Below are 25,530 nucleotides of genomic sequence, written 5' to 3' on the forward strand. Positions count from 1 at the left end.
AGCCCGCCCGCCCCGGGCCGTCCCGGCTCCGCGAGGCGCGCCGTCGGAGGGCCGGCGCTCGGCCCCGGTGCCACGGCGAAATGGGCCCGGCGACTGCCGGCGCCGCCGCGCGCCCAACGGCCCGGCCTCGCTTCCGCCGCCGCCGCCGCCGCCGCCCGGCCGGCCGCACGGCGCCGCGCGGGGGGCGGGGAGTCTGATGGGAGACGCGCGCGGCGCAGAGGCGGCGGCGGCCCGGGAGGGGGAGCGGGCGAGGCTCTGGGCGCGGGAGGCGGGAGGCGGGGGCCAGGGGGAGGCGCCGCCGCCGCCCGCCCCTTTCCGCCGGGGAGCAGCTGCAGCCGCAGGAGCCGAGCAGCAGCCGCGCAGCCGCCGCCGCCGGGAGATGTGGCCGGCGCTCGCCCCGCGCCGCGCCGCCTCCTGAGTCCCCGCCGCCGCCCGCGTCCGCGCCGCCGCCGAGTCGTGCCGGGCCAGGCCGCGCCCTCCCCGGGCGCCCGCCGGCTCGCATGCCGAGGGGCTCCGGCGCGTAGCTGCGCGCCCGGCGCCGCCTCCGGGCTCCCCCGGCCCCGCCATGGGCTGCTGCAGCTCCGCCTCCGCCGCGCAGGTGAGCGGCGCCCGCCTCCCGGCCGCCCTCCAGGATGCCGCCCCCGCTCTGCGCCGCGGGCGCCCGCCGCCCCGGAGCCCCCCGCGCCTCCCTGCACCCCCCCCCCCGCGCGCCTGCCCGCCCGCCCTCCGTCCCCCCTCGGTCCCCGGCCTCCCGCTGGTGCCCCGCGCTGGCTCCGCGGCTGCGACCCGCGGGCGCCTGGGCTCGCCCCCGCTGCGTGCCCCGAGCTGCCTCGCGCCGCCTCTGGACCTGGCCCCTGCCCCCCGGTCACACCTGAGCGGCCCGCCCGCAGGTAGAGGCACCGCAGGCGCCGCCTCTGGGCCCCAGGTGGCACCCGCTCCCCTCGCCCTCCGGGCCTCTCCCGCGGACTGTGCGCTGTGCTCCCAGGAGCTGTACCCTCGCCTGGCTGCTTCACCCTCTTCCCGCCTCTGCTCCGTTGGAGCTGCTGTCCCATTTTTATTTACCCACCGCCCCATTCCTGGCTCAAGTGTGGAAGCGGGTCCCGGAGCCCCGTGACAGCCCTCTGCCGAGATCCCACCCTCTGGTCGCCTACCCCATCCCCCCTTTGTGCCTCGACCCGGGGCTCCGCGGCCTCGTCACAGCCGGAGGCCCCTGCGGGATCGCCGGGACTGGCCTGGGAAGGAGATTGGGCACCTGGTGGGTGACGACGGGAGCGTTACAGAAACTCCCTCTTTGTTGCCAGTGTAACAGGAGGAAGAGGTGCCGAATTTAGTTTTTCTGTGGGCACTGGCTGAATGTTGTCGCTGAGGGCTGAGATGCAGCGATTTCTCCCAGCTTCTACCCTGCCCCCATCCAAATTTCTCTAACCTCCCTCTCCCTCTCCCTCTCCCTCTCTTCCTCTTCTCTCCCTGCCGCTCCGAGCCCTTAACCTGGATGGAAATGTTTAGACAACTGTATACGAATCAAATGTAATAGAACTTGACTGCTGGCCCCTAATAACTGAGCGGACCTGTTTGTAAATTACCTAATTTAGTGGATTAGTGAGTGTATTTACAAATACGATAAAAAGCAATCAGGAATACTGCATCAAAGTGTCTGGTGGTGGTGTATGAAAAATAGGCTCTGACATGCCTGGATGTAACCTCATCGTCTCTTTAGGAGAGAATTTAATTGTAGCCTGGGATTTGTTGGCTTGGCTCTGTCGGTGGGGGGCAGGGGGTAAGAGGAGAGAATGCGGTTCTTTTTGGAATTCGGCTGGTTAGGTGGGGGAAGAAAAATGCTAGTTTCCAGGGGGAAAATTCCCTTAGAGATGTAGCATCTGTGATAATGCCAGAAGTGTTTTTCTGCTGTTAAATGACTATATATAACTCAGTTTTAAATAACCTGCATACTTGTTCTGAAAATCTGAGATCTGTTAGGCAGAAATGTGTAGAGCTGCAGACGAATGGAGGACATTTATGTTTCATTAAGTATCCATCCCATTTGCCCAGGCTTTTTGTTTGTTTGCTTTTTAATTCTAGTGCGTGCTTGCTCACAGGAGTGCATTTTTCCTTTTGGGATTATGGCGAGGCTGACTGGCTTAGTCAGTCAAACTAGCAAAGGAAAAACTATATGTACTGGTATTATGAAGGAGAAGGCGGATTACCAAGGATTTTATTAGTGTAGAAAAGATCAGAAGTCCACAGTACCTTTCAACTGGTTGGAGATGTGGAGGGGTGGGGGAAGGAGAATATCTAGGTAGCAACAAACACCCAGTTTCTAATATGGAATGAAATAGAGTCTTCACCAAAAAGGTATCTTTTTTAACAGTTTAGTTGCTACACATTGTCTTTGGTGATCCAGTGCCTTTTAGACAGGGAAACATTGATACTGTATGGATGGCTTGTTCAGGGCGTGAACAATTAAATTCAGCAGGGGTGGATGCTGCAGCAGAACTCCGCTTCAGTAACAGGAACTGGGTCTTGCATTTGGTAGGTAGATCGCTCCATAGCATTCTTTGAATACTGCTGCCACATACCTCCTCTTCACCTTTCCCTTCTCTTGCAGCCGCTGTGTCCTTTGTGAGTGTTCTACAGACAAGATAGATGCATGTCATGCACCTCCAGGGGTGTGCTTTGTTGTTGTTGGTCCCCTGTGGATTTTTGTAACCAATCAACAGCTGTCACATGCCTTTAAGTTTCGCTATAGGGACTTGTAGTGTTCAGCGGAGCATTAAGGAGTGAGCTTTGTGTCAAAGAGCCAGTCATTATTTTTCCTTGTTTGAGATTTTGGCCTCGTTCTTTATTTTGTAGCTGTTAGCGATTTGCTGGTGTTACACAGCCCCTTTCAGGAGCATCACCACTCTTAGAAGCACATTGTGTCCGTGATGTGTCCTGTTGAAACAGAACAGGGATGCAAATCCAAACCTTGATTGACCGAACCTCCACATCACTGCCTTAGAGGCCTGGCTTGTATTTTCAGGCCGAAAATGTTTGTGTCCTGCCCACTACTCAATTGTAAGCTTCTCATACTTTTGTTTCCTCATCTTTGTAAGTGCCTCGGTGCTTCACTGTGTCCTGCACGTGGCTGTGGCTGTGGCCTGGCAGTGTTCCCTGAAGGGAATGTATCCACACACAGTGGAGTATCTGCTAGCAAGCGACACCAAATGTGAATTCCGTTCTGACCCACGTACTGTGTCACTCTCACTGGTTGGGGTGGGGAGGGGCTGATTTCACCAGGCTTTCTGCTTTTAACCTCAAACTTGAATGATGTAAGCTAAACTTTCCCTGCCTTTCCCACGTGCCCCCCTCCTTCTATCAATGATGCAGCCAGTTTACATAACTGAATGGGTTCTTTTTCCTTGGGATGCCCCGCTTGCTCTGAATGCTTGTGGTGTAGTTGGGGCAGGCCTATCCCAACTTGAAAGAGCTTGTCTTGAAACTTGAATGACAAGCTGCACAGCACACCAAAATAACACGCTCCTGAGGTAATCCGCACTTGGGCTTAGCTTTTCTCTGCGGAATGGTCAGCCACTTTAAAGCCCTGGTAGGGTTTGTCAGTGTTAATCTAGTACGCTTCCTCTTTGTAGTGGGATTCACTTCTGAAATAATCTATCTTCCCCCGTAAGCTCTCGGTGCATTGCAGACGCTTCATAAAAGCATAAAAGCATGTTTGGCCTCTTAAGTGGCTTCATTTGGTAGTCATTGCATTTTCTTGGCAGTGTCTGGGTGTGTCCTGTTTTACCGTTGGTACAATTACTCTTTCAGGGTTGAGATCAAAGAAAGATGTCACAATTCGAAACTAACTTGTCTTTGAAGGAGTCACTTTCAGCCAATAATCTGCTGCGTTAGGGATGGACAGCATGCCCAGACTCCAAATTACCTCTTGTAGAACTTGTTATTAATGTTGTTTTTCTTTAGTGACCACTGCACAAGCAGTTGACTGAGATTAGCAGTGGTTCAAAGCCAGCCAACAATTGCGAATCTGGGCCTGAAATTTTGTGTTTAAAGTGCTATTTTGTTTTTGTTGTCGTTGAGAATACACACAGCAGAACCTACACACATGCAGCAGTTTCTACCTGTGCAAGTCAGTGACCCTGATAACCATAACTGTCTTGGAATCCTACAGCTATTCCCCTCCTCCACCATCTTCTTGGAAGGAACATAGACGTGAGAGAGTCTTGGGCTTCGGTTACGATACCAATTCTCCTGTGAGCCCTAAAATTTATTCCCGTCACTTCATGATTTCGTTTGTTCTGTTATAACCTGACACAATTTCTATTCCTGCAATGTTAAACTTCAAAGTTCACTTGTAAATCTTCAGATTTATTAAGTGTTCTTTCCCATTGACAAACCAGTTTGAATAAAGAGGCTTTTGAAAGACTACTTTTAGCAAATTGCCATCAGTCTTTGTCGCTAACGGTAGAGATGATTATTGCTCACAGCAGTGCTATGGAGGCCAGGAGGTTTTGTGAGTGTTGTGAAGTCTGTGTCCTTCAGCTCTGACCTTAGAAATCATGAAAGGAGTGGAGAGGAATATTTTTGGTGAACAAGCCTCCCCTTGGCCGCCTAACCTTCTAAGAGAAATGTAGTCGTGGGTTGACTGACTGTCCTATGGTTTTTAGTTTGAGAGTTATATGAGAGTAAGTGAAAAACTATTGCTACTAGATATGTTGACACGTGTCTCCGAGATCAGTGGATAGCTGCAGACATGTCCTCTCAGTAAAATACCTTAGCCTCATTCACTCCGTCATCGAGTCGATGCTGATTCATAGTGAACCTTTACGACAGTGGTTCTCAACGTTCCTGATGCCGCGACCCCTTAATACAGTTCTTCATGTGGTGGTGACCCCCCAACCATAAAATTATTTTTGTTGCTACTGCATAAATGTAATTTTGCTACTGTACTGAATTAGACGACCCCTGTGAAAGGGCCATTTGACCCCCAAAGAGGTGGTGACCCACAGGTTGAGAACCGCTGCTCTAGGACAAGGTAGAACTGCCCCTGTGAGTTTCCAAGACTGTTTAAGGGAGTAGAAAGCCACACTTTTCTCCCATGGGTCAGCTGGTGGCTTTGAACTGCTTACCTTGTGGTAGCAGTCCAGCGTATAACCCACTATGCCACACGTGCTCCTCAAGGGAAGGGTTAGAAAGATGAAAACGTTGCCTTCAGAGGTTCATAAACTAGGTGGAGCCTATGTCAAGAAACAGGAGCTTTACATTTTGATATTCTTGTTTAATAAAGGTGCTTATGATTATATAATAATACTTTTTTACTCAACCGTGTGTGTGCAATGATCTTTTTGTAATTCTCATATCTTGTCTTGGAAATGATAGGGAAAAATCTAGTTGATATTTGAGTATTAATTATGCATTAATAGAATTTTAGTAATACTGTAAGTTTACATCTGCTTTATGGAATATGATATCTAAAGGTAAAAATGAAATTTGAAGAGGGTAATAGAAACTATCAATGGAGGTTAAATTGTTCCATTAAAATACAACCTACAAAGGAGAATTCAAAGTGGAACAAAAAAGTAACAGCACAAAGGTGAACTTTATTTTCTCTTTTCCTATGTGCAAAGTGCTGTTGCACTTCTCAAAGCAGGTCAATCAAAAGTTAACCTTAAAATTGGCTGGGAAATCGTGCAGAAGTGGCAGTTGCTTATCTATAGTTATTATAGCTATGTTTATGTTTTAAGCACTTAATAATGCTGACCTTGTTAGGGTAGTTGATTTTACTAATGTTTCATAGTTGAGGAAATTGAGACTAGGAAAGTTGACTGAAGCCCTAGAGCTAGTGAGAGGCTAAACTTGAACCTCAGGTCTTCTGGGTGTAAGTCTTCCACTTCTGTTTCTGTGCTCACATCTAGGGTTTGGAGTATATGTTCCAGCTCACTTCTTTTTATCATTGAAACAGACTTACTCTGTACAGTTACTTTCTTTCAATTATATTTTGTTGTTGCTAAGACTGTACACAGCAACATAACCAACTCAACACTGTCTATGCACTCAATCCGGTGACACTGCTTCCAGTTTCGAGATGTGCAACCATCAAAACTTTTTGTGAGCTGTTCTTCCCTCATAAACACACTGGCCCCAAAGACTCTTATTTAATCTCTCAGGCGGCTGCTGTCAACTTGATCTCGTATAGATGGTTCTGAAAAGATCATAGTTTGTGTTTTTACTAGCTAAGCTAATTATGCAGTTTTAACAAGGCTTCAGGGATCTTTTTGGTTTAAGATTTAAAGATGATTTCAGGGCATTAGTTTTAAGGTTTTATCAACGTCCCATGGCTCCAGAAAGTCTGGAGTCCATGAGAATTTGAAATTAGGTGTTGTCTCTGCCCTCTTCTGACTAGGATTCATCTATGAAGATTGTTCAAATAATCCAGTCATGGCACCACCCAGTCCTTCTGGGTTCAGAGCAAAGGAGGCAGTGGGACATGGAAGTCATTAGCCACAGAGCCCAGATCCCCCTACTGGTCCTGACACTCGCCCTGGTGACCAGGTGAATAGAGACCAGCTGTTTTGCTTTGGATGGCTGCTTTTAGGCTTTTCAATCTCCCCACAGCAGGAGGTAGAACAGAGGCACCAACACGTTATTGGAGCAGTTATCTGGGATGTCCAGTGAAGCCATGACCCTAAGCCTTCAAACCAAGGAATCAAATCCCATGAGGTGCTTGGCTGTACAGAATAGCCTCAGTGGCTTCTCTTTATTTGGGTCACTGAATACATCTGTCACACAACTTTTGCCAATTCAACATTTTACAGGTGTACAGCGTTTTGCCAAGAATTGCAGTAATCAGGTGTGCCCCCTTATCCACAATCTGTGATTATTTTCCTTCAATGTTAACTCTCCTTGTTCCCCTCCTTCCATGCCCCTCATGATCACTAATAAACATTGATTTCTATACATTTGCCTTTTCTTGTCTCTTTATATGACATCATATGAGGTCATACAAAATTTGTCCTTATGTGATGGTTGTATTTCATTCAGCATAATGTCTTCCAGCTCCATTCATACTGTAGGCTGCATGAAGACTTCATTTCTCAGCTGGCTGACTACTCTGGGACAGGGGTGAATTCATTGCCAAGATAAATTCATGCTGCCGTTTTGAACTTCTTGTAGTTTTCAACTGGAGAGCAACATAGTATGATGTTGCAAATCTAGCCCAAATGTTTCTAGGCTTAATAGATACTATTTTCTTAATATGTTTTGGTTATTAGGAATATATACAGAATATGCACAGATTCATCTCTTTCTACACGTGGCACAAATCAATGGCATTGATTATTTTCTTCTGGTGGGCGGCCACTCTTCTGAATTGTCTGTCTCCAGGAAGATTATCTCACTAGATCGGTGCTATCGAGGAGGTTCTGAGTCTTAGCCAAGCAAAGTACAACTGAGTGTCAGGCCATACTGCCCCACTCCATTCTCACAATTACTGCGGTGCTTCAGCTTATTGTTGCAGCCACCGGGTCGGTCCATCTCACCGGTGCCTCCTGTGTCCCTGGCGCTCTGCTTCAAGCACGGTGTCCTTCTCCAGGGTCTGACCATCCCTCCAGATAACATGTTCAAAGTACGTCATTTGTACTTAACAGGGACACTGTGGGGACAACCCTACCATTATAAAACATTGTCCTGGAAATAATTGTTTCAAATAATATGTACTCTGCTACTTATAATTACCTAATAAGTGGGTTTACTATTTCTTCTCCCTCCCTCCCAATTATTAAACATTTCAGGTTGCAATTTGAGCTCAGGCTTTTTGATTTGGGAATATTAGAGACCAGGTCACTTTTCTACTGAGCAAACTAGAATGTAGAAACCGGAAATGGTCTGAGGCAGAATTACGATGTAGCCGCAACTAGAAATTTCGTATCTTAATCTACTCTTTTCTATATAGTGTTGCTACTTCTTAAAGTTTTAGGCCTATTTATCTTCTTTACCTTGGCTGGATATTGGAATTACTTGGAGAATTTAATACTAATGCCTGATTCCATTTCCAGAGATTCTGATTTAGTTGGTCTGGGGGAACCATCAGGATTTTTCAAAAATCACCCCATGACACTCACATGCTGCTAAGGTTGGGAATTATTGCCTCACACCTTTTCCCTAGCAATTTTATCTCTTTCTGTGGTTTTAGTGAAATTCTTGAAACATCTTATCCTAGCCTCTAGCACCTACACTAGAGTATCTCCTAGGCACTCACTCTTTCAAAACCTTGCCATTAAGTCCATTCCGACTCGTAGAAACCCTTTAGGACAAGGTAGAAGTGAACCCCCCCCCTCTCTCCCCCATGAGATTCTGAGACAGACTGACTTTTTAAATTAATTTTATTGGGGGCTCCTACAACTTGTATCACAAGCCATCCATCCATCCATCCATTGTGTCAAGCACATTTGTACATATGTTGTCATCATTTTCAAAACATTTCCTTTCTACTGAGCACTTATTTTCAGCTTCTCATATTTTCCCCTCCCTCAAGAAACCCTTAATAATTTATGAATTATTTTTCTTTTCTTTTTTTGGTTTTATTTTTATTTATTTATTTATTTTAATTTATTTATTTATTTTAACAATTTATTGGGGCTGATACAATTCTTTTCACAGTTCATACATATACATACATCAATTGTATAAAGCACATCTGTACAGTCTTTGCCCTAATCATTTTTTTTCTCTTCTTTTACATTTTATTAGGGACTCATACAACTCTTACCACAATCCATACATATACATACATCAATTGTATAAAGCACATCCATACATTCCCTGCCCCAATCATTCTCAAGGCATTTGCTCTCCACTTAAGCCCCTTGCATCAGGTCCTCTGAATTATTTTTCATATGAGACTAACATGGGAATAGAAAGCTTCATTTTCCTCCACCGGAATGCCTGGTGGTTTTGATGTTAGCCACATGCAACCACTGTGCCACCAGGCTCGACTCAGTCTGCTCAAAATGAACTCCAACTTTGTGTACAAGCACGCAGATGGTAAATAATCCTCAGACTGCCTGCTTGTGGAAGCCAGAGAGCGGAGTCCCATAGTGAATGGTCCTTTAACGCTTCCTATTCAGTCGCCACATGCGAGCAACCCTCGGGGGCTTGCACCCTGGCCCAAACCGCTTTCATCTCTGCCCGAACTGGCGTTACAGGTCTCCCTACTGTATTTGCTCAGCTCCCTTCCAGTCTTGTACTATCTTGAAAAAACAAAACAAAACCAACAAATCTGAAAAGTCCAAAACGGATTCTGCCCTCCTCCTACTTAACCTTTTCACCGTTTTCTCTGGTTCATAGGACAAAAACCAGAGCCCTTGGCCATCCTGTATCTTTGTAGACTGGTTCCTGCCTCTTGCTAGCTTCATCCCAAACCATCTTTTCTGTTTCTGCTCTTGCTTCCTTCGGCTCTCAAATTCTTTAACCCATCCTGCCTCTTAGGGCTCTTGCACATGCGGTTTGCCTGCGTGGAAGGGTCTGCAGATTCTCCCTGGCCCTTATCTCCATTAAGGAGCCCTGGGCACTGCGGCTCAGGTGCTGGGCTGCTATCCGCAGGTCTTTGATACAAACCTACTAGCTACTTCTCAAGAGAAAGCTGGGGCTTTCTGTTTCCATAAAGAGCTTTAGTTTGGGAAAGGAAAGACAAACTGCTGTGAGTCAGAGGACTCCAAGGCACTGAGTTTGGTTTACTCATTCCTTAATTTCAGCTTAAAAGCCCCTTTCTTGGACACAGGTTTTCCTTGAGTTCAAACCAGGGCACACCTTCCATTGCTTTCAGTGTTTTCCCTTTGAGCATTTACAGCAAAACCAGTCATACAAATAGTGTGTACGGCTAGCCAGTAACTGACAAACCATGACCCTGGGGCCAGCTCTGGCTCGTTGTCTGTTTCTGCAATAACCTGCAAACTAAAAATGTTTGTTTTATTTTAACTTTTTTAAATGATTGCATTTTAAAACATTTCCTGGTATGAAAATTATGTGAGATTCAACTTTCATTGTCCATACATAGTTTTTTTTTTTCCACAAGTGGTTTTTAAAAATCTTTTATTAATTGGATGAAGAATTACAAAGCGAATCCATTTTGTACTCAATAATTCACATACATTTTATTTCATGTCATTGACGACAATTCCCCAATGTGGCCTCACTTATCCGGGCTTCCTGTGTCTCCTGTGTCTTTAACATTGTATTTCATTGGGTGTATATACCATAGTTTATCCATTCTTCCATTGTTAAGCAGTTACATTGTTTCCCTTTTTGACTAACGCTGCAAGGAGCACTTTGCTCAGTACTGTGGAGTCGGCTCAGCCTTGTAGTGACCAACTGCCCAGTGCTGCGCATCCCTCACCGACGCTCGCTCCTATGTTTGAGCGCATTCTTACAGCCACTGTGTCAGTGCATCTTGTTAAGGACCTTCCTCTTCCTTCCTACCCCTTTACCAAGTATGATTTCCCTCTCCAGGGACTGTTCTATCCTGACATGTCCAAAGTACATTAGAATGAAGTCTCGTCATCTTGTGAACATGCATATTCATATGTGTGTCTGTACATTTAACTATTTGTAACATAGCTCCTAGGTTATATACCTAGTAGAAAACTAGATCATACAGTATTTCTATTTCTAACATTTTAAGGAAGTACCCTAACCATTTTCAATGTTTTCAGTCTCTCTACCATTGCCAGCATTTAAAAAAACTTTCCTGTTAATATTGGGGTGAGGTGAGATCTTGTTTTGATTTGCAAATGGCTAATGATCACTAGAATTTCTTCATGTTTGTTCCCCATCTGAATGTCTTCTTTGATGAGGTGTCTGTACATGCCTTCTGATCATTTTTTTTAATTCCCCCCCCCTGTTCTGATCATTTTAAAACTATGTTAGTTGCCATTTCTTCAGAAGGTGCTGAAGTTCTCTAGAAATGTTAGAGTTTAGTCCCTTGTCCAAATCTGCCCCCGCAGCCACCCCCTAGTTTGTGGTTTCTACTTTTACTCTTTTGCTGAAGTATTTTGGTGACAAAAGTATCTAATTTTTAGGAGGTACCACTTGTCTAGTTTGTCTTTTGCTATTTGTGTATTTTCAGCTGTTTGGCAGTGGATTTATGCCATTTAAGGGTCCCAAGTTTGTCCCCTTTTTCATCGATGATCTTTATACTTTCAGGGCTTACATTGAGATCGTTGACCCATGTTGAGTTCGTTTTTGTATATGAGATGGATGGATCCTATTTTATTTTTCTGCAAGTGGATAGCCATTTTTTCTAGCCCTGTTAAAGAGAAGAGCTTGTCCCCGTGTAATGCATATTGGCCTTGTGTGGGAAATCAGGTTTCTATAGGGGAGCGGGTTTACTTTTGAGTTCTCAGGTTTGGTCTTTTGGTACATGTGCCTGTCTCTCCCAGGCTGTTGGCGTTTCATTGGCGCATGGCCATGCTCACTCATTTACATATGGTCTGTAGCTGCTCTCGCCCTACACCGGCAGAATTGAGTAGCTGTGACAGAGACCTTAGGGCTTGTAAGCATAAATATTTACTATGCTTTCACAAAGAGCACCCACCAACCTTTGTGCTAACCTGAATGTAGGAAGACAAGGGACCAGGTCTGCTTTGATCATTGCTGTTATTCTCTGTCCTAAGCTGGCACCTGGTACCTGGTATAGGTGCCCATGAAGTATTTGAATGTGTTAACAAGTGTTCTCATTCCCTCCGTGGATGGATGTTACTGTAATTAATGTTTGAACATATAACATAGTTTTTTTGGCTTTTTTTAAGGACAAATGCTTTGAAGAAGATTCTCAATGGATTTTTTTTTAGTAGCATTCCTAAGTAGCTTATGTATTCCGGGTACCCACTTCGTGTAGAGGGGGTGTATATGTGGGTAGGGTGTATAGTGCCCGAGTGGATGAAGAAAAACTGCCAGTTTTTATTTACTATGCTGATGTTTTAGAGTAGCAACAAATGGTGGGATTTTATGTGTGCAGTTAAAAAGTGTTTGACCTTCCGACATTAAAGAAACAGGCATTGTTATTTCTACTATGGAAATATCCTCTGTGAAGATGGTTAAGATTTTGGGCATGGTAATATTTCTTACCTTTAAGGGCTTTTGTTTTCTCATTTATGTGTGGAATATATTATAGCATAATGTTCTAATTTTCAGTTTATTCATTGAATACTTTTTTTAAATGATGATTTTACACAATTTGCACTTTCAGTCTGTTTTTTTACTAGTCTGCTTTAATATACTCAAGGGGGAAGGTGTCCATACCCCCCACCCCTTGGGTGAACTTGTGTTTAGTATCAGTTGCACAGTAAGACTTAATTAACAAATATTTGGTTGATAAAACTACTGGAAATTGTGTGTTAATATTATAAAGTACTATTAATTATTACTCTCCTTAGGTATGTGATACAGCATCCTGCAGCCACAAAATTAGAAATCGATTTACAAGGAAATTATTAAAAGTTATTTTTATTCTAAGTTTTCACTTGCCAGGTATGCTGAAAATTGTTATACCGAAGAGTTTGCTTTCTGAATACATTTGTATAATGAATGTCAAAGAAAACAGAAGATGGAGAGCATGAAAGTAAATAGTTACTTCAAGCTTCTGCCTAAACCACAGTGCAGAGATCCAGAGACTGCTTTATTTTTGGTAGCCCTGTGGTAATATAATGATAATCTTGTAAGGTTTCCCATTATGACTCACTTCGGATGTTTGCACTATAAGAAATAAAAAATGTTAATAGCTTAAACATTGAGGAAAAGTTTTTATCTCCTGTAAGTTGAAGGGCGGGCGGCTTTTGGGTTGGTTATTTCAATGGTTCAAGTCAACAGGTACCTCAGTTCTCTGCAGTATTCTCGTTTGTTGTATTTCAGGAAGGAAGCGCTTCCTCATTCAGCTCCCTTCTTGGTCCCAAGGTGGGTTGGGGTTCTTCCAACCAGCATTTGCTGACCTGACAACCCCCAGTAGTCTCCTTCAGGGGCAGTTCCACACTCTCTTCTGTGCTGTCTCTAGCACGTGGCCATTGGCTTAGAGACTAGCTAGGATCCCTCGAGTCATGTGGGCGTGGGCTGGAGTGACTCAGGAATAAAATGGAGAGGACTCTGCCAGCAAGACCAGAGCCTAAAGAATGGCTGGCTAGGCAGGGGATCGAGTCAGCTATGAGTGTGGTCCTGACATTTTGCGTATACCTCCACTTTAAAATTTTTTATAGTTCAGAACTGAGAATCACACAGCTATCTTCTTATCCTGGTGCTACTGCTCTGGCCTCTGTTGAAGCCCATCTTTGTCCTTAGAGAAACGGTAATACAACCAAAGATTCACACCGTTAATTGCAATAGCGCCAGAACAGTAGGAAAACTATATCCCCGCAATAAATCTCCAAAGAAAAGGAAGTAACAATAAACTTAATGTGTAAGCATGTTCCATCCTGCTTGTAGTCAAATGAACTCAGAGTGTAGAGATACTCCTTTATTCCTGTAATTTGGGCAAAAGCTAGACGAATTAATTGTTCCCTGAGGTGACCCAGTTCAAAACTGGGTGTTGAAACTAGACTGAGTGCTAAGTCTGACAGCATTGGATTTCAATCCACTCACCTCAAACTGGAGCTTATAGTTCACTGGTTTTAGGGACTTTGTGAGAGTAGCTGTTCTAGACCTCAGGCTTCTCGGTCCTGTGACTGCCTGTATTTCCGCCTGGGCCTCCATCATTTTCTTGTAAGCAGTGAGGTCCGAACACATCACGACAACGCATTTCATCAACCTGACCATCCTTGTGTACTTTCCCATAACTCTCCGATGTTTGAGTGTTAAATAAGGAATGCTCATTAATATATATAGTCTCGAAACCCCTAGCCCCTGAAGGGGTTACTATGAGTGATGGTAGCCTTACTCAATACTGAGCACCAACGAGGCTCTGGGGAGCAAGAGGACAGGAAAGGTGGAGGAAACAGCCACCATGGAGTTGATGCTCCGGCACAAATGATTGGCAAGTGTGTTACAATCAGATTTTCAAAGGCAGAGATCTTCCTCTCCAGGGCGGAAGCAGGACATCTTACTAAACTACACGAGGAACTCATCCGGTATATCGCTTCTGGGACGTTGGGGTAAGATCAAATGTAAATTAATAAAACACAAAGTCCTCATTTAAGAGATTCTTCTCCCTTGCTTACTTGGCCCTGCTGTTCTTTTTGTTTTCCCAAATTTATGCTTCATGACAATCCCGAAAGCATCAGTTGGGTGAGGATTGGTATGGCACCAAGTTGTAAAACAAAGTCTGGTAAATAAATACCTTTTTAAATGAGCCATACTTTTCTCCCAAGAAAACATACTGGAATATGCACTGATGGTTGAGGCAAATTTCAGTGAGGAAGATTTGGGAAAGATTGCTCCAGCAAGACATTTCATTTTAATAAGAGAATGCAATTCTCATTTGGGTGAAAAAAACATTTAAGCTTATTATTTAATACCATGAGCCTGTCAATCAAGATCAGTAGAGGAACACATAACTTTCCTGAGGTGAGCACTTGGCCGTTGCTATAAAGTTGATTCTGACTGATTCGCTGACCCTTGTGTCAGACCAGAGCTGTGCTCAGTGGGGTTGACTTCACCCCCGCACCCCCGGGTAGCTCACCAGGTCTTTTTGGAACGTGTTTCCAAGCACACTGAACCTCCATCCTGTTAGAGGCCAAATGTGGTTTGCGTTACCAGACTGCGGTTCAGAGGTAAAACAACCAACTCACTGTCATGGCGTCAATTCTGACTCACAGTGACCCTATAGAACATGGTGGAATGGCCCCGGTGGGTTTCAAGATGTAACTCTTTATGGAAATAGAAGACCTCGTACTTTCTGAGTTAGCGACAAATCTGACTGCCAGCGTATTACCCTGACACCTTCAAAGCTTGTTCAAGGCATGAATACTGTCAGGGAACTCTCCAAACCAAGCCTGCTGCCGCTGAGTCAGAGCTGACTCATAGTGACCCTGTGGGAGACAGTAGAACTGCTCTGTAGGTTTCCACACGGGAACTCTTCCCTGAAGCAGGGAACCTTACGAGTGGGGTTCAAACTGCTGACCAATGAGTAAGCCATTATGCCACGGGGGCTCCTGAGACGGAAGGGGAAAGCAGGGGCACAATAAGCTGGGGGCCTCATGAATACCTACGTTTGCCAGGTCATCTGCTTTGCTTTGATGGGCAGATTAAGAGCAGGGCCTCCCTTCCCTTCTGCTGATCACCCACCCCTCCCCTCTCCTCACCTTTCAAGGCCTGCAGGGCAGCAGGGCGTGAGCAAAGCGCTTCCAGCCCATTTTCTCGGTGCTCACCTGGGAGAAAATTGAGTAGGGTTACAAATCCCATATATTTTGTTCCAAGTGTGCCCAGAAAGGTGCACACACGCCCCTGCCTCTGACTCGAGAGCCGGAGCACAGGGGTACTGAGGGCGGTGGATTGGATGGGCACTGACAGAATCGAGAATGTTGGTGGAATCTCAAGAAAGTTCCAGGCTCATCACATGCTTTGGTTTAATTCGATATGTATCAACTCTTGTGTTGATTACATGGTAAGTACCAAAAAAAGGTTTCCCTCTAGAAGTCTGTAGTCTCCTAAGACAGGCAAACGTAAGTGCGATAGTTTAACCCCAGTGGGGGAAGAACTCCTGGAGTAGAAAGCAACACGGCCTCCAGCTCCCGCAGGCATGGTCCACGGACTCGTGGCCGTTTAAGGTAAGGTTCTGGAACCTTTACTTAAAGTAGAACAGATCAAAAGTCGTCTGGGCAGATCCCTGACATTTTGGGGTTCTTTAGCTGTTCTCACACAGTTACTGAGCGAGTCTTGGACGTCTGCCCTCTCACGCCGCCAGTGAGCTCACATGCCTTGTCATAGTCTCAGACTCTCGAAGAGGGACGTCACAGTGCCCCCATGCCCCAGGGCCAGCCTGGATCCAGTGACTCCAGATTACATACTCCGTTTCCTAGCAGAACTTCAGACACCCCCACCCCCAGGCCCCCTTTCTGTTTCTCAGGCAGATTTCTCACACCCAGGCCTGTAGCTCCTCTCTGGCTCTTTATGATTTTATACCTTCTACGCTCCCTCAAATATTTTAGGTGATTTGTAATCAAATATAAATATATTTAAGGCTTGCGATGTCAAATTTAAAAAGCTAAATGTCGAAGAAAAAGCACAAGTATATACGCTTAGTGCCTAAGTTTACTCACGCACCAGTGTTTCTAATCTTGCCCGAGAAAGAACAGGATTAGTAAATGAGGTTCTTCCATACGATCCCAGATCTGGTTTGGGATTAAGAGTCCACAGTCCAAAAAAAAAAAAAAAGTCCACAGTCCAATGTACCAAGGTATCCATGAATATTTTTGTTTTGTTTTTTTCCCCTCCCTCCCCACTCCCCAGTTTGTTTTTTAATCATGCTCATGAAGTGGATTTTGGGCAGGCTCTGCTTAAACACCTCTAGCAGCAGAAAACCCTGCTTCCTAAGACAATTTCAGGCAGTGTAATGGCTAATTTGGTATGGTAACTTGGCGAGAATTCGGTGCTCAGTTAGTTGCTCAAACACCAGTCCAGCTGCTGTGATACAGTAGTGCTGTGTGATTAATCAGTCTGAAAAGTAGTGGCCCTTGCATGAAACGCACCTCGCTCTGCTCTGCTCAGGTGAAGGCCATAGAGCACAAAGAATTTTCCCTAGGAAGTTGGCTATTTCCAGGCAGTAAATAGACATCTTGCCAGAACCTTCTTCCCTCATATAATTAATTACCTGATCTATGAATTTGGGACACAGGCTGTTGGAGTTTCCAACCTGTCCCTGACCTACAGATTTTTGACTCCACAGTGTCTACACTCAAATGAGCTAATTTCTTAAAATACTTGTCAATCAGTTTCTCTCGGTGTGTGTACTGGTGCTGTTTCTGTAGCCACAACTTATATAGACAGTTATTGAAAAGTTCTTTTTTACACAGCTCAGTTCTGTCTTTGCATGTTTATCGTTGCTCCTAGTTTAGGCTACTTTAGCAATTAGACAAGCCGAACCCAATCTCTAATGTATGCCTTATTGTGTTTGTGCATGCGTTTGAAACAAAAAAACCCTTCATGGATACAATGTAAATGTCACGATTCTAGGTACCTTTACTGCTCTGTAGGCTTATGTTTCTTCTTCAACTTTGACGTCTTTAAACTTAGCAAAACTATTTGTGCACATATTTTAAAGTGTCCAAAAGCCCCCAACCAACACTTTCAACTTTTGAGATGATTCTTAGGTGTTTTTTTGTTTGTTTGTTTTTGACTCCACTCCATATTTCTCACATGCTTGTAATTATATTCTGGACATTTTTTTCCTTGTAGTTTCCTCATTTTTCAGTTTTGACATTGTCTTTGGTACCCACTGTTGAAGGCCCCCTGTGGAGCTCTGCGGGTACAGGGGTGGAGTGTTGACTGTTAGAGTTGACAGGGTCAGGTCAGAGCTCATCGGCTGCATCGGGAGAAGGGCATGGCAGTCTGCTTCTGAAAAGACTTGCCGTCTTTGACACCCTGTGCTCTGCCCCTGGGGCGCCTTTGAATTAGACTTGACTCCGTGGAAGTAAGTTGTTTAGTTGATTTGTTTGTATGGAAGATGAAGGTTGAACTTCTACCATCATCCCTGGCCCTGGCCACATGCACAGGTGTCCTTCCTACCTTCCTGACCATCCTGTGTGTACATCATGACTTTGGTTGACTCGGCGTGTATATTTATATTAGACTATGGAAGTGTTCTTGTATTTAAATCATGTAGTATTTCATCAGCCCTGGGCAGTCGTTGGAGATACCAGTGGTTTTGTTTGGCTGTTTATCCAATTCTCTGTGAGCCAAGACTCACCTGGCTCATCTAGCAGTGTGACCCTCATCCGTGTCGCTCCGAGAGCGGTTCAGGTTCCGTTCCACTCCCTGAGGGACTCTCTTCTGTCTTTCTGAGCTGGGCTGGCCACTCTTCTGCTCGCCACATACTGAGGATTCCTTGTGTCTGGACATTGGTTCCAATGACCCAGCTCCCATTTTAAAATTTATGTACAGTAAACTTCACTTTTTGTAGTTTGTGAGCTTTAACTGACGCACAGTACCAGACTGCCCTCAAACTGTAGGACCATTACCTGCTTCCGGAAAACTCGCGTCTGCTGCCCCTTGGTAGGCAGGTGCTCCATGCCCACCGCACACCTGGAAACCACCCATCTATTTCTCCATCCTTGGAGCTTGCTTTGCCCCCAGAAGATCATCAGTGGAATCAGAGTAATGCTGCCTTTCGAGTCTGCCTTCTTTTCCTCAGCACACTGCACTTGAGATTCATCCCTGCACAATAGTTTTGTCTTAGGCCAAGTAGTGTTCCATTGTGTCCTCTGCAGGGCATTGGGTCCAGACCCCTGTGGATATCAAACTTCATGGATGGTCAAAATGACATCGCATTTGCATATAACCTATATTTTATGTCATCTTTAGATTCCTTATGATGCCTGACCCAATGTAGATGACAGGTAAATAGAACTATATGCTCCCTCTGAGCCTTTGACCACTAATTGCTCCTCTCCCCCTCCAATATTTTCCATCTCATGAGGAGCCCAAGTACCCAGAGGCCGAGTGGACCAGAGTTTATCTGTTGGATCGTTGAAGACTCTTTGGACGATCTCATTCGGGATGATTATTGCTAAATCTGCTGTGAATATTCATATGCAGGTTTTTGTGTGAACATAAGTATTAAAACATCTTATTCTTATGCCAGTTGTCTCTATTAGCACCATTCTAATTTCCAAATGACTTTTAAATCCCTTTACTATCATTTTAGAGGGATATTGACTTTTTCAGTTTTGTGTTATCCGCCATTTAGGTCTTCATGTAATTGTTGCTACAATGATTTTGCACTTGCTTTCACAGCTTCTTTTTAGGTAGTCATGGATCCCTAGTGAGCCCCTTTCTCATGAGCATCTAGACATTCCAAATATACGTGACCTTCACTTTAGTCTCTCTTCCCCATTGTATCCTCAGCTGTTAGTGAAACAACACATTCTACTAAGATTCAGTGATAGTATGTGCCCCTAGTCTGCACTTGTCCAGAGAGAACCTCCCTTTGTTTGCCAGGAGTGCCTTGCTTGGGTTCACGGGCTAGCTTTTGCTCTGCACCGATTCCTTTGCCCGTGCCACAAGCCCTTGCTTCAACGTTCCGTCAGTAGATTTCTACCCTGGCTTAACCATATGGTCCACTGTCAAGTTCGCCGCATTCGCTTTCGTTCCGTTTTAAAAAGGGGATGCTGGTGTGCTGCGCTCTGCACGGTCTCTGCTGTTATTCAAAGGTTTTGACAGCTGCTCGGCGACCTCTTTTTCTTTTTAAGAAAAGCTTTTATTGTGACATAGATGAAGATTTACAGCAGTCTTATTTTTGCAAGTTATTTTAGTGCTTGGGCCACCGAACTTGTCTGGACCACCACTGAGTGAACTCTGTCATAGGGGCTGCCGAAGGCAGCATTCTCTGTATGCGGTACGAGTGGGCCCTGTGGCAGATACTCAGTGAATATTTGGACACGCTTGCTTACTTGCAGTTCCTCATTCTTAGGGATTCCGTGCTTACAAAGCAAGGATGAATCTGATCCAGATAAATTTTGGTGATACCTGTGAGATTGTATTTGCGTACTTGTGTAAAAATGGCAAGATTTATTGGAAAAGCAAACAAAACAAATCACCAAAAACATCTTTAGAGAGTACCTGCTGATATTCTAAATATAGTGTGGGTGGACACAGCCATTCCGGATCCCATGGCGCTCACGGTTCACCAGGGAAGAGAGAATTATGTCAGTGAAGTTACCAAACCTCTGCCGAGGCTGTATTGACATCGGAGGTCACATATGTGATTATTACCCTTTTCTCCAAATTTCTTCCCAAACCACTTCTATTCTTAATATGTCCTATCTCTGTGGACCAGCTTCGTCTACTTCAACTATTGCTCCTCTCGTCCAAGTCATCATTGCCACTTTCTTAGGTGCCTGCAGCCCCCTTTGTTCGCACTGGGTCCGGGGGATCCAAAAGTAACTAAGAACCCATCTTCTCTGAGCTGAAATCCTCCTCAGTGACTTCTCTCGCTCTTAAATATAACATCCAGATTTCTTCTCCCCCCTACTCCAGCTCCATGTACCTCCTCCTCACCCCTGCCACTCTTCTTAGGCCCTGGCCATGTTCTCTGATCTCACCTGTGTGCCGATCCTCTTTGTCTGGGGCTTGCCTCTTCCTTCTACATCACACCTGTCAGCCTTGTTTTCTCAGTTATAAAATAGCCCTTCCATCTCTCTCTCTCTGTCATTCTCTATGTCTTTACTTGGCTCTATTTTTCTTCAGGCTCTGATCACCACCTGAAATTATTTATGGATTTGTATTGGTTTTCTGTCCCCATAAACACAAGGACTTGTCGATTTTGTCACTGCGTTATCCTGTGTTGGAGCGGTGCCTGGCACACAGGAAATGGTCAGTCGATGCATGTTGAATGAAGGATGCATCGTGGTGTCACTTTTCATTTTTTTCTCTACACTCCATTTCAGTTCAAAGTTCTTCTGTGAGAGAGACCAATTTCCGGACAAAAGCCCACACTTCGTGAGACTCCTGCTAGCTAAGTGCTGATCTTTACAGTGTCTTAAAGTGGTATTAAAAATGAAATTCTTTTCTGTGCTCCCCCTGCTAATCACAAGGTCAGCAGTTTGAAACCACCAGTCCTTCCTTTGGGAAAAGATGAGGCTTTCTCTCATGAAGATCTCCCGTCTCAAAAACTCATAAGGGTAGTTCTACCCTGCCTGGAGGGTCACTATGAGTCAGAATGAACTCAACGGAAGTCTAGTTTTTGGTGTAACCAGCAGGTAACAGTTCAGTGTTTCTTAGTCCTAATGGGATAGTAAAGGGAACAATTAAGTATGGGTCTAAATCCATTGGTTTTATTATTCCTAGACAGATGATTTCTGCTGTTAGTTTATTATCCCATATCTTGACAGATTTTCTCTGTTTGTGTACTCCTTGTGCTAGACCTCTTTAAGCTGGTTAATTTTCTGTGTAGCATGGAGTAGTAACTACCAATCTAGAAGGTTCTCTAAGTCTGTAGTCTGATTTAGCTAAAACTACTCTACAGCAGATTTATTTGGCATTTCCTGCTTTCTGTGTGTTCCCTGGTATGACTACTGCCCGTCCCCCACCCCCACCCCTGTCACCTCCCTTAATTTAAACTGGGATGGAAACTTTGCAAAGGAAAGGAATGAATTTGGCCTCAGGAATGAGCCATGATTTTAGTGAGGTTGAAGTAAGGGAACTTCAGCCTGCAGGAATGGGATGAGCTGAGTCCAGGTAGACTAAAGACACAAATTCATAAACACTCGTATGTACATAGGAAAGAGCTTTAGATTCAAGAGCAATTGTACATTAAGAAAACATCCCAGCCCAGTCCAGATCAAGTCCACATGTCCGATAATAATCTTATAAAGTGCTCTTCAGACTCACAAAGCACACGCAATGACACTGAATACAGGAAGATCACAGGTCTGTGGGTGGGGAAGTCTGGATCCAGTGGCGTTGTGAGCATCTCAGCACTGGCAGGGGTCTCCATGTGACTCCTCCAGCTCCCAGGGCTCTGGCTGCATCAGGGTAGCTTCATGTGGCTTCTCATCAGAAATGTCTCACAGGGACTGAGCATGTGTCCCACCGCCAATGAGCTATTTATCTCCTTAGTGCTTCCAAATGAGGTCATCAAGCTGCCACCTGATTGACAGACTAAACTCCACCTCTTCATTCTTAATCTTCAAATTGACAACAGATTATGTAAATACCACAGCATGTTTGATGTAGTGTTCACCAAGATGGCCAGAAAGGTGGGCTGTGAATTTAAATGGATATTCTGTACTCTGATTTCATACTGTATTGTATTTCTTTTTTTTAATCATTTTATTGGGAGGTCTTACAGCTCTTTTCACAATGCATCCATCCGTGCAGTGTGTCAAGCACATTTGTATATATGTTGCCATTATCATTTTCAAAACATTTTCTTTCCACTTGAGCCCTTGGTATGAACTCATTTCCCCCTCCCCCATCCTCCATCCCTCATGAACTCTTTTTTTTTCTTTTACATTTTATTAGGGGCTCACACAACTGTTATCACAATCCATACATATACATACATCAATTGTGTAAAGCACATCTGTACATTCTTTGCCCTGATCATTTTCAAAGCATTTGCTCTCCACTTAAGCCCTTTGCATCAGGTCCTCTTTTTTTCCCCTCCCTCCCCGGTCTCCCCTCCCTCATGAGCTCTTGATAATTTATAGATTGTTATTTTGTCATCCCTCATGAACTCTTGATAATTTTTTTTTCAATGTCTTACACTGACTGATGTCTCCCTTCACCCACTTTTCTGTTGTCCTCTTGGGAGGGGGTTAGATGTAGATAATTCTGATCAGTTCCCCCTTTCTCTCTCTACCTTCCCCTTCCCCTCCTGGTATTGCTCCTGCCCTTATTGGCCCTGAGGGGCTTATCTGTCCTGGATTCCCTGTATTGCGAGCTCTTGAGCTCTTATCTTTTCCATTCTATGTGCTCTGATCTGCTGTAAGGTAGAATTGGGGTCATGGGGGTGGGGGCGGGGGGGAGGGAGCATTAAAGAACTAGAGGACAGTTGAATGTTTCATTGGTAGTATACTGCACCTTGGCTGGCTCGTGCTTCCTTGTGACACTTTGTGAGGGAAGTCTAATTGTCTACAGATGGACTTTAGATCTCCATTATGTCCTCCCCTAGTTCGAATTGATAAGATTTTTTTGTTCTGGGTCTTTGATGCTTGATATCTGAGCTCATCGACACTTCATGATCACACAGGCTGATGTGCTTTTTCCATGTGGGCTTTGTTGCTTCTCAGCTAGATGGCCCCTTGTTAATCTTTAAGCCTTTAAGATCCTAGGCGCTATATCTTTTGATAGCCTGGCACCATCAGCTTTCTTCACCATATTCACTGCAACTGAGTGCACTTTATCCAAGTCATAGGCATCTCGACGCCATGAGCCCATCTCTGGAGAATACTTTGCTCTGAGTGCAGTGTGTGGCCCGTCACCTGCGGTCACAGACCGTGACGGGGACAGCACCTGCCCTCAGCCGTGTCGGCGCCATAGTCGGTTTGCTTGGCAGTGCTCCCCAACATTGCGTTTGTTTCCTTTCATCAGTATGCACCTTATTTTTTAAATTCTTCATGATAACAATAACACTAGACTACCTTCTCTGCCTCTCATGCGTTTGTACCTCAGACAGGGTTTTTAAGTGGTGAGGGACCTTCAGCCTTATCGTTCTGCTTTCTGTCCACACCCAGAGTCACGTGTTAATGAATCCGCTAGTTCCTTGTTATTTCTCCAGGCAGACAAATGTGTTTCCCTGCACGAAAAGGCAGGGTAGGGCAGAAGTACCGACACTGACGTTAGAGATGAACGCGCTGAATGCAGCAAATAAAAAGCAGTGAAAGATCTATCGGTCAGATTTTCCTTAAACTCATTCTAGCAAGCACCTTTTCATTCTTTCAGTCCATAAGCCACGTGGTTCCACTTTGCTAGATGTTTCCCTTTAAGAAACACGGTTTGTCCTTCCCTGCATCTACCCTATTTGTTATCATTGTTAGGTACCAGGGAGTCAGTTTTGACCCCTAGTGACCGTGTGTGAGAGAAGGAAAACCCAGGTGATCCGCCCCATCCTCACAAGTGTCCCTCTGCCGGAGCCCACTGTGTCCCTCTGCCGGAGCCCACTGTGGCAGCCCCTGCCGCTCCATCTTGTCCAGGGACTTCCTCTTTTGACTTGCCCTTCCGCTATGTCCTGTTTAGCAGTACTGTATTTGATACTAGGATTAGATTCACAGTTTTCCTCTGGGTTCTCCGCTGACTTTACCCACTGTTGTTGGTCTTTTTTGCCAATAAGAATGGCACCAGAGGCCTTTTTGAGTGAACATCTTCACTCTTGCCTCATTGTTTTTGCTGATGTTATTCTTACTGGGAGATTTTCTCCCTGTATTTCAGTCCTTTAGTTCACACTAATCCCATCTCAGAGCACGTAGCACTTAATGTTATACTATCCTGGGTATTATTATCTTAAGTGTGTTCATGTCATGAGCCTATAGGAATATTGAACTTTTTAAAGCATCGAAATGAAGCCCTCTTGGTATGCCCATGAAACAGGTTTCCATGGCCTAAGTTGTTGAACATTGTTGAATTAATTGTCAGAAACACTGAACTGCAAGCGTTGACTTGCTTTGGTACAGTGCTATGTATTGTGCACAGCCTCTCATTAGCCCCACAGCTATTGGCACATGTGAGTTGAGTGAGTTGCCCCCAGGTAGCTCCTTTATAGTCCAGCCGGGATGTAAAAACAGGTTTGCTGAACTTCAAAGTCTGTGCCCTTTGAACTGTGACTGGTGTGAGTCAACTTCTGTTTTATCTCTAAATTAGAACTTTAATTTTAAAAAATGAGGAAGTCAAAGAATTAAGTGTATGTGTCAGTTTTTATTATCATGATGTTCTTTATGGAGTACTGCTTATGTCAGTTATCATGGGTCCAGTTTATGAATGATACCACTTTAGCTGCCGCCATCCCAAAGCACGTGAATCTGATTGGTAATATGATTGCAGAGAAGGGTACTTGGGTGCATGTTTGTGTCTAAATGTGGGTAAGTCCAAAAGCATTGTTTCCAGGGTTCCAGTTCACACATGCATGTCTAAATAAAACATGTTTAAACATGAGGCTGTGATCACTGGGTGACAATAGACAGATTCTCACAGCAGTACTTGTCTTAGTCTTATTAGAGTGCTCTAAAAACGTGTGGAAAAAAACCCTTTTTGTGCCATGGAGAAATGCGATCTTGAAGTCAGAGTTAAGAGCAAATGTTGAGCAAGACTCAAGTGAACATCTTCGCAGGTCACTTTGTAGCAAGTACATGGGACTGCTGCCCCACAGAAGACAGCAACTTTTAATTGGAACAAACATTTTTTAAAGTTCTGTTGGCACATAATCTACATATCATACAATTCAGTAGTTTAATCATATCAAAAAGAATGCTACAATCATTACCACATCAATTTTAGAACACTCCCCCCATGATTAAATCACTTTGACAGTGAATTATGTAACCATAATCATTTCTAGTGCTCCCTCCCCACTCTTGTGTTCATTATTTGCTCCTCAAGGCACCCCGCCCTCCCCATCTCATACCCGCCCAACCCCCACATCCTCTAGAAGCCATTGCATCAGGTATTATCTGTTTGCATCCACTCCTCTGCTCCACAAACTGGAAAACTCAACACCAACAATTAAAAACAAAACAAAATGATAAGGATTGAATAATAATAATAATACAAAGATAAAAATACAAGTAATTAGTAAGAAAGAAAAGACCACCATCAATATTTTAAAAGCCAGGGGAGAAATTTTTATCATGGAACAAGCAAGAAATATTTTCACCTAGAATAAATTCAAGTTGTGTCAAGAGT

At 44.6% G+C, this 25,530-nt stretch overlaps 1 protein-coding gene across 3 annotated transcripts in view; it reads left to right on the forward strand.

Moving 5' to 3' along the window:
* The first annotated feature begins 365 nt into the window (after positions 1-365).
* The window catches only part of SLC44A1 (solute carrier family 44 member 1), a 170,742-nt gene continuing 145,577 nt past the window's right edge, over positions 366-25,530 (forward strand). The window contains exon 1 of one of the 3 annotated variants that reach the window (XM_075560260.1): positions 366-598. In XM_075560260.1, coding sequence (XP_075416375.1) covers positions 566-598 — 33 coding nt within the window. In that variant the 5' untranslated portion in view covers positions 366-565. The remainder of the gene's footprint in view (positions 599-25,530) is intronic. The other 2 variants (XM_075560263.1, XM_075560262.1) reach the window with 2 other exon arrangements.

This window comes from Tenrec ecaudatus, chromosome 10, assembly GCF_050624435.1.
Source record: "Tenrec ecaudatus isolate mTenEca1 chromosome 10, mTenEca1.hap1, whole genome shotgun sequence".
Classification (NCBI taxonomy): Eukaryota; Metazoa; Chordata; class Mammalia; order Afrosoricida; family Tenrecidae; genus Tenrec; species Tenrec ecaudatus.